Here is a 13,500-nt window from a genome sequence, read left to right on the forward strand (position 1 = left end):
GTAAGCAAATACAGGCTTACAGGCTTGTTTTAAGCTCCTAAAGCCACTTAGCAATCTTTAGAATCTTCAGAATCTGGCGCAAGATGCAATATCTTTTCCAGAAAGGCATTGTATTTGCTGTAAATCACTCAGGCCTGATTCAGTAAGGCATCAAAGCAGGCATTTAAGTCAAAGCAAAGGAATAATCCTGTTGACCCAAGCTGGAATTCTCATGTGTTTAAGTAAATACCTTAATAAATTAGCCTTTATTGAAGTACTATTTTTAAATGCTATTAGATACATTAAATAAATGTGATAGAAATATATGATGAAACTTTCTGGTGTAGAATTATCAGCCAAGGATCTATTTTTATTTCTCTTGCTGGAATGCAAACCCTCTCCCCTTTTTGGAAAATGGGGAAAATTAGTGTCTGGGCAGTGAATATATGAAGGTTCCTTCTCAAGAAAATAAGATGCAGCTTGTATAACCAAAATGCCACCTTAAAATACATACAGTCAATGCAAATCTTATTTGTGCAGCCAAATTGGAACCTTCACGTTTTCCAAGTGCAGCTCTCATTTTAATACTTTTGTATTGTCTGAGAACTTGTCCAGAGAAACATTTCATGTCCAGATTTAGGCACCCAGGCTTCTCAGAATAGGTGGTTCCACTAATCACAGTAATTATGAATAGTGATATATTTATCACTATTTTTATATATATATCTAATGTAATATCTTTCCTGTGACAGCCTTACGCTGTTGTTGATTGTTGTTCAAGTGCTGCTGTACTCACTACTTTTTGATAACATTTGTCAAATTTTAAAGCATTTAAAATCTTACTTATAAAGTGTGCAGGTGTGTGCCAGCACAGGGAAAACCTCAGAACTGTGGCTTTTAGATGCTTTTCTTGGCAGTGCCGATCTAAAACACACACTAATAACCACTGGCTTTTAAACAAATGCTTAAAGACTGCAGTCGCAAGGTGACCAGAAAGCACCCATTTGAAACCAGATTCAAATAATTTAAAATGTGTGGAGTGATTTGTCATGCAGTGTCATGTATTTTATACACTCTTTTTTTTTTTTTTTTAATATATATAATGACAGGGTTTTTTTGCTTTAGTATAAAGCTATTTAATTAAAATAAAAATTAAGCTTGAAGGGCTTACTGGGGATCTATATGTATTTTGGGAGGGCAAGATGTGACACAGCTACAGCTGAAGATTCATGAGGAATAAAGCTGCTCACTATTTACAGCTGAGATAGATTTCTTTCTTGACTCTCTGTTTTTCTGATTTAGCCAGCTCAGACACTTGACCAATCCATCTGTTCAGTACCCTTCCTTCCCTTAGCCAAAGTGTCACAGTGCCAAGTCTCTAAAGAAGAACTGAGGAGGCTGAAAAGAAAAACCCAAATATCTCAGATCATCTGTCTCAAATCTGCACTCATCTCTTTTAAGAGAATGTAAAACTGACGGTAATTTGAGATTGTTCTTTGGTCTAAGTCACAGTTAAAGCAGCTAAGCGGTAACACTGGAAAAAGCAGTCAAATAGCTAGGAGAGGTAGAATGACATTTTCAGGCTCCAGGAGTTTTACTTTCCACTTAGGTGGGGTCAGGATCAGGTAGCAAGTGAGCCAATAGAAATTCATGAGAAAACATCACAGTAATTCAGTTTGCTGTTCAGGTCGAATCCATGTGGAATGTTTTGGGGTTTTTGTTGTTTGTTGTGTTTTTTTAATGCGGAAAACTAAAAAATCGCAGTATAGTTTTCTATCTCCTCAGATTTAACCTGAAGCATCAGCCAAGGCTGCATGCCTCTGTGTTTGTGCAAGTTTGCATAGTATGCTTTTTCAAGGCAGTGATCTAGTCTGCTGGGGCTGATGTTTGTCAAGAACTGAGTGCAAGAGTTTGGCTCATGATTTTGTGAAATATTAAGAATATAATTTATTTTATAACGTGCATTATACTGTATCTCAGCACTGTGTCATCCAGCCACCTTCCTTGCGAGGAGACTGTTTCACAGTGGAGAGAGGGAAACTTGGTGCAGTCCACCACAGGAATTTGACAACACTCAGTGCAAGATCTTATGGGAGTGAGAGGTGGTTTTATTTATGAAATCTCTAAACAAGTTCATTTTATTCAGTCAGTAGCACACCGTGTACTCAAAGCATCAGGATGTATGTGTTCACATGGTCTGGCCAGGATTGCTCATGTGCGACACTGAAGACAAAAAGGGCCTGGCTGTCAAGTCCTCAGTGTTTTTTCTGGGCTTATGGTGATGAGTGGTGGCAAACTTGATTTTATATGGGTCTTTGAAAGCAAGCTGATATAAAAATAAGTTAAGAAAGAAAACCAGACCATCTTTTTTCTGTTAGTAATTGTTTATGTTAATGTACCACAAAAGCTTTCAATTATATTATCTTTTTGCATAAGAGAAGTCATTTATGTAAATAGGGCCTCATTGTGGACGGAGAATCTGGTTTTGCTTCTCTGCTAACAGGCAATGACTTCAGGACCACCAGCTACAAGACCCTCCTAATTCAGAACTGCCCTGCTATTCCCAAGGTGTGTGAAGTCCACGCATGGAGCAGTTCTGCTGGCTGGCAGAAAAAAGAGGGGAAATTATGAGCCAACTCCAGCCTGTTGTCCTCATAACTCCTGGGATAGAAGGGCCATGGAGATGATCACCAAACCTATTCTGGAGAGGGAAGGAGCAAGCAGAGGAGTGTTAGAAGCACTGGTACAAAGCAGGGCTGCACTGCAGGCACTGTAGCACTGTGGTTGTGCCGGGGAATAGTAACGTGGAAAGTTTTTGTAGAATTATATTTCCTTAAGGAGAACGTGAATGAAACAAGGGTCTGATGCTGGTACTAGGGAGGGTGCTAAATGCTGCCATCTTTCCTACACCCATGCATAGCTTGGATGTGTACTGAACTCATCAGGACAAGGCTTGGTTTGGAAACAGAAAATAGCTATGAAACATACTCATAAGAAAGTAAATGCTTTCTGTAGATAAAATAAAAACAATGGCTGTCTGCATAAAAAAAAAAAAAAAGAGGTTCATTCATGTGGAAAGCAGAGATGCTGACAGTTCCTATTAAATCTCTTCCTGTGAGTTATCTGTAATTTAATGATACCTTTTCTGAGAAGGTATTTGCATTCTAGCACTGGCTAGAGCTGAGTACATCTTGGGCAGATTTCTGTCCTGTGCAGCTGTAGCACATCAGGCTGTTAGAGAGCATGAGTAGTAACATCTGCTGCAGAGTGGCTGTAGTGCTTGCTGGAGGGTTTCTCATCTTGGCTACCTTTTTCCACAGAACATATATGTAGCAATTATTGTGGAAAACTCTATCCCCCTTGGTCAAATTTGGTTGAATTTAACCAGCAGGTTAAAATTATAGTGGAAGAGGCGCTAGGATGGATGTATGACCTCATTACAGCAGTTTAGTTACTTTATGAAATGAAGTAAAAGATAGCCTGTAGGAGAGCAGGAAGAGTATGCATCCGGATCGTAAGAGTTGTAAGGGGAGAAGGTGAGAAGGCATCTTTTCATGAAAGCCCTGGCACAAAGAGGAGTTTATAGCAGTAGCCATAGTGCTTTAAATCTGGTTTGAACAGTGGAATATATGGAAATGAACTAGCTTACAGTATTTGGAGTGGGGAGGAAGGAGATGATTTCTACATCGTCCTGATGCACTATAAATGGTCCTGGCTGGTGGAGCAGCTGTGTGACGCACGAGGCAAGGGAGAGAATGCCAATGTTGCTATCATTTTGGTTTTGCTCCTTCTTAGGAATGGGTGACAGCAACCACTTCTGATGGTTTCTAAGGCTTTTTCAGTTCTAGGCCCATATGAACAAAGAAAATAGTCAAATAGGCTTTTGGAAGCTCTGAAAATCTAAAAAGTAACTATTTGATCCTTTAGGAAGGTTTCCAAAACAATGGCTGGCAGTAAGAACAAATGATCCAAATATAATTCCAGAAAAAGTTTCTTAGCTGTAGAAGTAAGCATGGATTTTACTGATCATATGGTTTGAATTCAAAATTATGCCCAAACTTTTATAGCTCCCACTGGATTCTTGAGGGTTTTCCCTGTTTGAGGTTCTTAAGAACATTGGGTTGCCAGAATGTACTGTATATTTGTGATGGTTAAAGAGCTGTGGACATTTTTTTTCAGCCTGTTGCATAAAGATATAACTCATAGAATGATTTGAAATATTAACATTGTTGTCAGAGACAATTGAATATAAATTTGTTTATAAATGGGGAAAGCTAAGCTAAGATTATCACATAAAATATGTTGTAAATTGGGAGAGCTATTGGAAACTGTGTTTTCTGGCAACCACACGTTATTCAGTGGGATGGTTCTTTTTAATCCATTGTCCAGCATTTGCCTCCCATACTTCATGGCAAATCTGATGCTGCATGCTTGCCACCACTGTTGTCAGTATTTTCTGTCCATAACAGAAAAAGGAGAGGTGGCTTTGAACTCCTTTCCAGATGGATCCTATTCAGACTTGCCTGTGTGACTTGGAGCAGGAGACTAAGATTCAAGTACACAAAAAAGACGTGGGTGACAAAACAGGATTTACAACGGGGAACAGTGATCTGGATTATCACTTTCTGGGAATGGTTTATGTATGTTTAATCAGCTCCCACAGTGACAGATTCCAAACAGGCGGAAGAGAGGAATTCACAGCTACAAAACACTTGCCTGCAAGAATCCAGTCATTCTAGCCAGGCTAGAGCTGAGCTATTGCTGTCAGAGGAGTGTTTTCCAGAGCAAAAAAAAAAAAAAAAAAAAAAGTTAAGAATTCACTAGGTCATTTGTTGTGGTTGCATACTGAGGAGAAATGTTTCCCAGATTTTCATTTATTTTCTTAGTTTGGGAAGTCTAGGACTAGATCCATCCTTTCTTTCACATGTTCTGGTTGAGAAAGTTGATGCCCTCTGGATAGGTTCTCTCTTCCATTTATTTGTACTGCCTTTCAGTACGAATATGCATGCTAGTTATGTGTTTCTTGATTTCCTCTATTATCCCCTATGTATCCCTGGATTAAGAGTGTTGGTAGCTGGAGGACTGTTGTCTCTTTTGAGCAAGCAATAGGGCGTGACGTTGTATGTGACTAATGTTTGCAGCATTGTAACCACATGCAACTTACGCTTGCTCCCAAGACTCTCTTGTTGGTGACATGTTCAAATTAAAAGGATTTTATGTTACTGTTTAAATGTGTATGCCTTAAAATTTCATATAGGAAGGTGAAATACTTCTGAGTTATATGATGATGAAGTTTAACTACACATCCATCAGAGTGCAACAGAAGTGGAAGGTTACTGCAGAGTGATACAAGAAGGGAAGTGGAACTAAGCTGTTGGCTGTGAACATAATTTTAGGTTTTGGCTCAACGTTCTACGCTAAGTGATTGCAATAGTAAGATGTGGAAGTTGGAGAAGAATTGATAGCTATTTTAGTGTGGTCATCACTTCCAGAGCTGTGTGGCAGCTTTGTAACCAATTCATTACTGCAGGGGGATTTTCTGGAATGCAGGAGATTAACTATCTCTATGTCTCATCTCTTAGTGGTTTTGAGAAGAGGAATACTCCAAGCAGAGAAACACTGTGTCATTTTCTCGTCTATCATGGGTACCTGGTGGCTGGATTTAATTAGATTTTTTTGAGGACATAGACCTCAAACTTCATGAATCTTACAAGGTATTACTGGTCATAGGCAGCACTGAAGTCTCAGGTTTTTACCTGGGTGCTGTGTATAGCACTTCCAGTGAATAAGAAGGCTGCAATACCAAAGTCTCAGGGGCCCAGAATTAGGTTGCCTGCATTTTTTCCATATTAATTGAACAGCCATGATCTCTTGCTCAGAGAATTAGTATGGATAGTGTGCCCAGTATAGGATGTGTGTTTTCTACAGGGACATGGATTTAATATGATTCACAGGGAGTTTTGATTTGTGTCTATAAAGGCAATGAGTAAGAAAATGGAGAAAAATCAAATGCAGATGAGAAAATGGAATGTTATATATGGTAAAATAAAGAAACAGACATTGGCTTAATGACAACCAAGAAATACTTCGAACCAAGCTTCAGGATTCCAGAGTGTTAATCTCATTAGTTTCATATTAGTATCTGACTGTCAGCTCCTGAACCCCTATGGAATCACAGAAATTTGTGTCAGATACAGAATCAGGTTAGAAATTTAAGTTATTTTTTTAAAAGTAGCTCCAGTTTCTTATTTGAACTTGGTTGTGATTTTCTGTACTGAATTATTGACTTGCCAGATTCTCTTTAAACAGTTGCCTGTCATTGTGCTGCTGAAAAATTCCAGGTTTTTCCATGAAACCTGAAGATGTATTTATTTTCAGCAGGGATTACCATTCCTGCCAGTGGAATCCCAGTAGTTCTGGCTAATTGTAAAATGGCTGTAAATACGTGATTTCCATGGAAATTCATTTAGTCACAGGAATTTTTGTCCTTTTTTTAATATTGATGGCTTTGCTTAACATGGTTGCCAAACACATGTAGGGTTGAAAGAAAAACTCTACTAAACATCAGAGAAGATTGTTTATACGGAACTGCTCAGTACATGTGCGTACTGCTTTTATGGATGAAGCGGGAACTACTTAAACTGTCTTGGAGTTGCGCTGTTAGCAGATAAGGGAAAACCTCCTTTAGCTCAAAGAGGATGTGTTCTGTTAGACCCTACTGGTAATAATTCATAGCAACACCTATGTTTTCTTTTTGTTTTGTTGTTTTAAACCTATATTGTGTTTTTTCTCATATGAGCTTATGAGATTGGACAGAGGAAAAACCAAAACAAAAAACCACCCCCCAAAAAAGCCCCAAACAACAAACAAGCAAACAACCCCAAAAAAACACCCCACCCCCCAAAAAAAAAATCCAAAACCAAAAAACAAAAAACCCCCACAAACACCAAACCAAAACCTCCCCATAACAAAAGGTCCCCCAAACAAGCAAACAAGCCCCCAAACACCAAACCAAAGACCCCATATTTTTTGTCAGTGTGCTGTGAGCTTGAGTTCTGTCTTCATATAATTTTTTGCATAGAAATTTTTGTGATTTTGGGGGGTGGTTCTTGTGCTTCAGGTTTTCTTTGTTTTGTTTTAAGGAAGTGTTTGAAAATGCCATGTGGGAATGTTAAGAAAGGAATCCAGAGACAGTACAGTTACAAAATGCATCTAGTGACTGGAGTATGCAGAGCAGTAATACTGAATTAATTTAACATATTATTAACTTTCATTTTAGGAGTAACCTTATTGGCACACCAAGACAATTTTTTACTTACTAGTTATTAGCATATGAGTCTGGTGCCAGGATTCTGGAGTTTCCTTATTAAAAAAAATCCCAAACAACAAGCTCCTATATTCTTCAGTAATTTTTAGATGTATTTGAGATGCTTTATGCCTCATGAAGTCAACATAGGCACCTATCTATACTAGAAATGTGCTGTTGTTTCCACCCGGTTGGGTAGTGTAGCCTTGGTACACGATGGGTCCAAGGCAGCAAGGTAACACAGTATATTGTTTCAAAGAAATTCGGTGATTTGCATTGACTTTGAGAGTATTACCAAAAGGTTTGTCAGAAGTTACTTACCACTGTACCCCTGTTGAGCTGACTTGGTCATATCAGCTAAATGGCAGAAATTGTTCATCCAATGCAACTACATACTATATTTTCAAAATATAGTACGTAGATTTCAAAGTACTATAGAAAATGTCAATTTTAATTGTTTCAATAGCTAGAAGGATGAGAAAATATTCAAGCGGGTGATAACTTTGATTCTTAGTGTTTAAGAAACGTCTACTATTCATATGGAAAATTCAGTTCTGACAACCCAGTGGAACAGTAGACAAAAGAAGTGTAACTTCATTTCTGTGTATACACAAAGTTTATGTTAGCCAAGTGTAACTCAAATCAAATTTGCAGCTAGCATTTTCCTTCCTTTAAGTGTTCTCACATGGTTATCATCTGTCTAGATTAACCTTGTTTCTGATCTCTGTTATAATAATGGTTGAACATCATGTTGAGAGTGATGTCATGCTGCTCACTTGTGTAACGACAATAAAATAAAATCCATGTTCTGAATGTTTAACCTTTTTACTACCTTCTTTATGGGGCCAGCTTTGTTTGCTCACTAGCAAAATAGATTGCTCAGTGAAGACTACTGTTGAGATGTCTGCAGAGAGATAAAAGCCTTTTCTCCTGGTCTTTCATTCTTAGAACTGAGTAAAGCATATTAGTAGTCTAATTATGCCTTCTAAATAATTTATATGAATGCAAAGATACAGAATATAGCAGAAACATATTAGTAGATATATAAATCACATTATACTTGTATTCAAAAGCTGACTACAAATGTTAATAGCTTTTTAATGTACAATTATGTATTATTTTTAATGTAATGCACATTTTTTTGTCTTTCTAGGTATGGCATGAACTGCCTCATTCAGTTTGAGGATTTTGCTAATGCTAATGCATTCCGCCTCCTGAATAAGTACCGTAACAAATATTGCACTTTCAATGATGACATTCAAGGTAATATACTCTTTCTTGTCTGTTCACTCCTGTGATACTCACAAGCCAGAAAAAAATGAGTCTTAACTGATACACCAGAGGAAAAAAAATGCATCAGCTTTTCTGTGATGTTTGATGATGTTCAGTACAGGTCACATTTTCCCTCGGGTTTCCTCAGCATGGGCTTCTGGTGAGCTGTCTTTGCTCTTAACCTTTCCCCTCCCATGTATGCCCATGCTTTATTTAGATGTTTGCTTTTCAGGTTTTGTTTTTTTAACAATTTAGTCTGTGAATGGCTATTTCATATAAATTATTAACTTCAGATCTCTGGGCGAATGTCAGAGCTCAAGCCTGGCCTGTATTTCCTTCTGTTTTTTTATCACTGCAGTGACAAGTGCCCCACTGTTCCTTCATGTGACAGAGCTTGCTTGATAAATGTCAAACTGTATTTCAGTTCTTAAATTGGCAACTCAGTTAATTATCCTCCTAGTTTTCCTTGCAGTCTTAGGGCTGCATTCAATTTTATAGGGAAATTATCTTGTGACTCTGCTTTCCCATCTGAATCATCTGTAGCAGCTGGCAAAAGAAAAAGATCACAGATGGAAATGTCAGGAGTGGTCAGTTTAGATGGGCATCTTGTCTCTTCCTTCCCGAGGATAAGGACAAGGAGAGCTGAAGTAGCAGATGTTGCTGCTTGCATTGCCTTATTTCTTAACAGGAATAGAGCACTGGGAAAAATAACTTATTCTAGGACAGTAAGGCTGCCATCCTTATGAGAGGACTGAAGTCAGACAGACTGCTAGAGAGAGATACCTAAGGAGGACCCTGGGTACCCAGATGCCTCTTACCTCCTCATTTTAACTTGGGTAGATGGAGGTCCTTAGCCATGACAGGATCAAAAATATCAGTTTAACTGGCTTTCTTTCTCTCTGTTTACAGTGACACTTTAAGCCAATCATTAGGAACTTGAGTTTTCCAGAAATCCTTCTTAAGTCATTCTTGTATCTTAGATCTTACTTCAGGAACTCAATGCATAGTGTTAGATTGAAATAGCCCGTGTCTTTCTGATGTTAGGGATTTTGCTAGCTACATGGCAGGGGGGTTGGAACTAGATGATCTTAAGGTCCTTTCCAACCCTAACTATTCTATGATTCTATGAACTATGTTTCTGTTGCAAGCCTGGCTGAGTTTTACTCCTGCATCTGAAACAGATTATGGAGGACAAACTCCTAGATGGGAAATAAACTAATTATAAAATATAATTTCTCTTTGTAAGAAGCATGGTGCTTCTTACCTTGCAGGGTCTGGGTGTAGCCGTGGCTATGACAGTCCAATACAGCAGACCAAACAGCATCTGGTAGTTTCCCTAGTTATTTGGAGACCCAGCTCCCACAGGGAATTACCTTTCCCTGCAGGATGAAAGTCCTCACCCCAAATCAGAGGGAGGCTCAACTAGAATGTAGTTTCAAAGAAACAGAGGGGAAGCTTATCAGCAGAAGTGTACCAAATATGGGTAAACTAAGCTGAGAAAGTCTTCTGTGTCTCCAGATGCATTTTCAAACCACTGCATTCCCTCTCCTGCTCCTTGGAAGGAGGTGTCTTCACATTCAAAACTGTTGGAAGGTATCTGTTTGGCTTTTGGCTGAACTGCTATAGTAGCTATTGGTCTTCCTTAGAAGTGCAGCCATGTGCAGGGTTTTAATTTATTCAGTTTCTGCAATATGTGTTTCTGGGTCTTTTGATGTTTTCATAAAATGATATCTGGGACTTCTGGGTAATCTCCATGCTTAATGCTTGTATAGCTTCCAAGAGGTGAAATCGGAGGTATTTAGTCTGCTCTGATCTTTGTCATTTGTCATCATATCCCCATAAATACCTTTTGTACATTGCTTACTTTTTTTTGTGGGCTGTCAAATTGTAAAGAAGGTTTGGGGTTTGTTGTTGTGGTTGTGATGGGCATGGGGCTTCCAATTCATTCTCTAACCTAGGATGTGAAGAACACGAAGTTGAATGACGTGTTATAGTTAATATGTTGATATCGTATATCTCAAATCCTGATATTACGTGCAGACAGTAGAAAAGCTCTTCCATAATAGGAAGTGACATTTGCTTCCAGGTGAACCAGACACTGGGATTTTTAAAAATAAAATAATAAAAATAGCCTTTTAAGACATAGGGTTATGTGAAGTTTTGTTTTGGATTTATTTTTTTTTTTCAGTATATTCAGGATGTCACCTCTCCATTACTCAGTGTAAATTTACATTGAAATCAGTATGCTTTCAAGAACCCTCCCACTGGTTTTTTTGTATACTTTTCCATGTGTATATACAAGTATGTGTATGTACAAGTAGTCTTCTGTTTCATTTATTGCTCATTATCAATTAAGAAAAACCTGTTCTCACCATGTTCCTGAGCAGCCAACCCCTGCTTGAGCAGGGGGACTTGCACAAGATGACCTCGTAGCCTCAGCCACCCTGGGCTTCTGGGACCCTGTATCCCTTTCCAAATACACTGAGTGGTTTCTCTTTTAAGAAGGCTCCCTTTTCTCCTTGGCTAGAGCCTTTCTCCCTCTTCACGCTGGCTGCCTGTTGCAGCTGCAGAGCAGGTCGGCATGCATACAAAGCTTTGAAAAGCCAGTTCATGATGGGGAGAAGGAGCTCCCATCTCTTAAGAGGGTCCTTTTGAACTACCACATCCATAGCATCTGCCTTTCTAGCAGCTATTACACCTTTTATGTAGGCTCTTTACTCTCACCTTTTTTTCCCAGTAAGTGTAGGAGAGGGAAATGGATTTGTTTTTAATCTGACACTATGCAGTGTTACTGACTGGCCATGTTACCATGTGATTTCTATTATGCCGCGTATTGAGAAATATGATTTTTACTTTTACCACTTCCTAATATTTTAGTCGAGAATGAATACCTCAGATTTTAGGATATGCTGCAGGAATTCCTCCCCTCCTTGTTTGCAAGCTTTTTAAGCTGAGGTAGGGAAAATGACAAAGAGGAATTACTAATACTTGATGACAATTCTATATTTTAAAATTTTAAATAATGGACAAATGCTTTCCTGCTGTAGGCCATTTCTTGCTAGTTTAAATTAAATTAAATAAAACTACATGAAATTAAAGTTAAATCCTTGTTCCTCAAGTTTTGGGGCTTTTTTTTCCCCCTTTTTACTTTAATTGTTGCATCTGCTGAAAGAAGACTCTGTGCTCCAAAACAGTTATAATGTTCCAACCCCAAAAGGCTGTGGTCTCTAGGATTGCCTTTGACATATTCATGCTCAACCATGCAGTTTACAGTAAAAAGTAAGGCTAAAGAATCTTGGACAGGAAACAAAGACTTGATAAAGAATAGTGTACTTTAAAATTTAACATCTACCATATTTTTACAAGATATGACTTGCCTTCCTAGAAAGCTGTAATGAAGTGTTTTCTGTTGCAGCAGCTGCAGTGCATTAGAGAAATATTCTTCTTTTAAATTTGCTGAGGTTATTCTTCTAGCAATTTGGGGAAAACAGAATCAGTTTTCAAAATCATATCCATCAACAGTGTCTGTCTTATTCTGCACACAAGGGATTTAACGTGTGCTCTGTGAGGGAGAAAGGTAAAGCCATTTCTCTCCTTCCTATAGCGATGACAGTCGGAAAAGCAGTAAAATTCTGTTTCTGCTTTGTAATGTTTGCGCGAAGTGGTTAGGCTTTGGCAGATGGATGTGAATTGCATTTTGATTCTTTTCAAAAACTCGAGTCAGTATTCAGGGTGAAATTTAAGGTCATGCTGTTAGCCAGAGCAGTTCCGGTTAAACAGATCTGCTATTCATGCTGACGGTGCCCCCCTTTCAATAGGGAGGAATAAGGGAAGCTGCTGAGGACGAGTGATGACAGGCACTGCCAGCAGCAGTGATAGTAGGCTCAGTAATTTAATAAACTGGGTTATTATGCTTTTTAGAGTCAAATGGCTGAATAAAACCAATGTTGAGTGCTTTTAAAATACCATTTTTAGAGCAGTTCTGTACAAAACATGATTCGTGAGAAACGCAATTTTAAGCCTTTATACATTGTTGTTATAGCCTTTCTTCTAAATCACCCTCATAATGAACATACAGGTAATGGTAACTCACATCCCATGTAAGTAATCATCGCAAAATGTTACTGACATTCAATGTAGCATTTTATTCACGTTTTGTATCTCATCTTTTTCCTTAAAAGAGAAGATAGTATTGTAACAGAGTTTGTCAATGAATCCTAACTGGTAATATGTAACTGTAGTTGATTTTTGTGGCTAACAAACTTAGCAACAGTGCATCAACCAAGAAAGGATGCAGCATCCCAGTATTCCCATTCGTTAGAAATTTATGGTGTTTCACTTTGCCTCTGTCATCGGGAAGTGGCTTGAAGAGCAGCTTTCCCAGCTTTCTGAGAAGTCCTCTGTCAAGGGTAGGGTGCTGCAGTGACCACAACTTCTGTCTTCAAGGGCTCAAAAGAAAGAGGACCTTACACTGCTCTGGCTCAGCTTTCCAGGAGACCAGATCAATGGTTATGTTATGTAGGCTTCCTCCTCCCCTGCAAGCACAGCTGTGCAATATAAAATAGAAGAAAGAATTTGGCATCCAACTAGCGGATGGGATTTATATTGTTGGGTGTTGGGTTTTTTTGCTGGTTATAAGGGTTATTTGGTAGAGTACCAAGGGAAATTGAGAGCACATTCTGACTTCTGTCTTTTGCCATTTTTGGTCTTTGCCAATTTGGCACTCACCAGAGGAAGACTTAATTTCATCTGGGAAAGAAACAAGCTAGCTCTTGGATACTGTGGGGTGGAAGTGTCTCAGTCCAATGGTTGTTGTTCCCAAAGCCATGCCTCAAAGGAACTTTTTTTTTTTTTAGGGTTTTTTTGTTTTTGTTTTTGGTTTTTTTTTATTTGAGAAATGAGGGAGAAGAGAGTAAATGATCTCAGCTCTCAGAACAAGTCAT

At 38.5% G+C, this 13,500-nt stretch overlaps 1 protein-coding gene across 1 annotated transcript in view; it reads left to right on the forward strand.

The window, feature by feature from the left end:
• Window positions 1–13,500, forward strand: part of ME1 (malic enzyme 1) — a 167,117-nt gene that overhangs the window by 122,472 nt on the left and 31,145 nt on the right. Inside the window, exon 7 of the mRNA XM_065681358.1 lies at window positions 8,439–8,548. Within this exon, the coding sequence (XP_065537430.1) occupies window positions 8,439–8,548 (110 nt within the window). The remainder of the gene's footprint in view (window positions 1–8,438; window positions 8,549–13,500) is intronic.

Source organism: Lathamus discolor, chromosome 5, assembly GCF_037157495.1.
Source record: "Lathamus discolor isolate bLatDis1 chromosome 5, bLatDis1.hap1, whole genome shotgun sequence".
Lineage (NCBI taxonomy): Eukaryota > Metazoa > Chordata > Aves > Psittaciformes > Psittacidae > Lathamus > Lathamus discolor.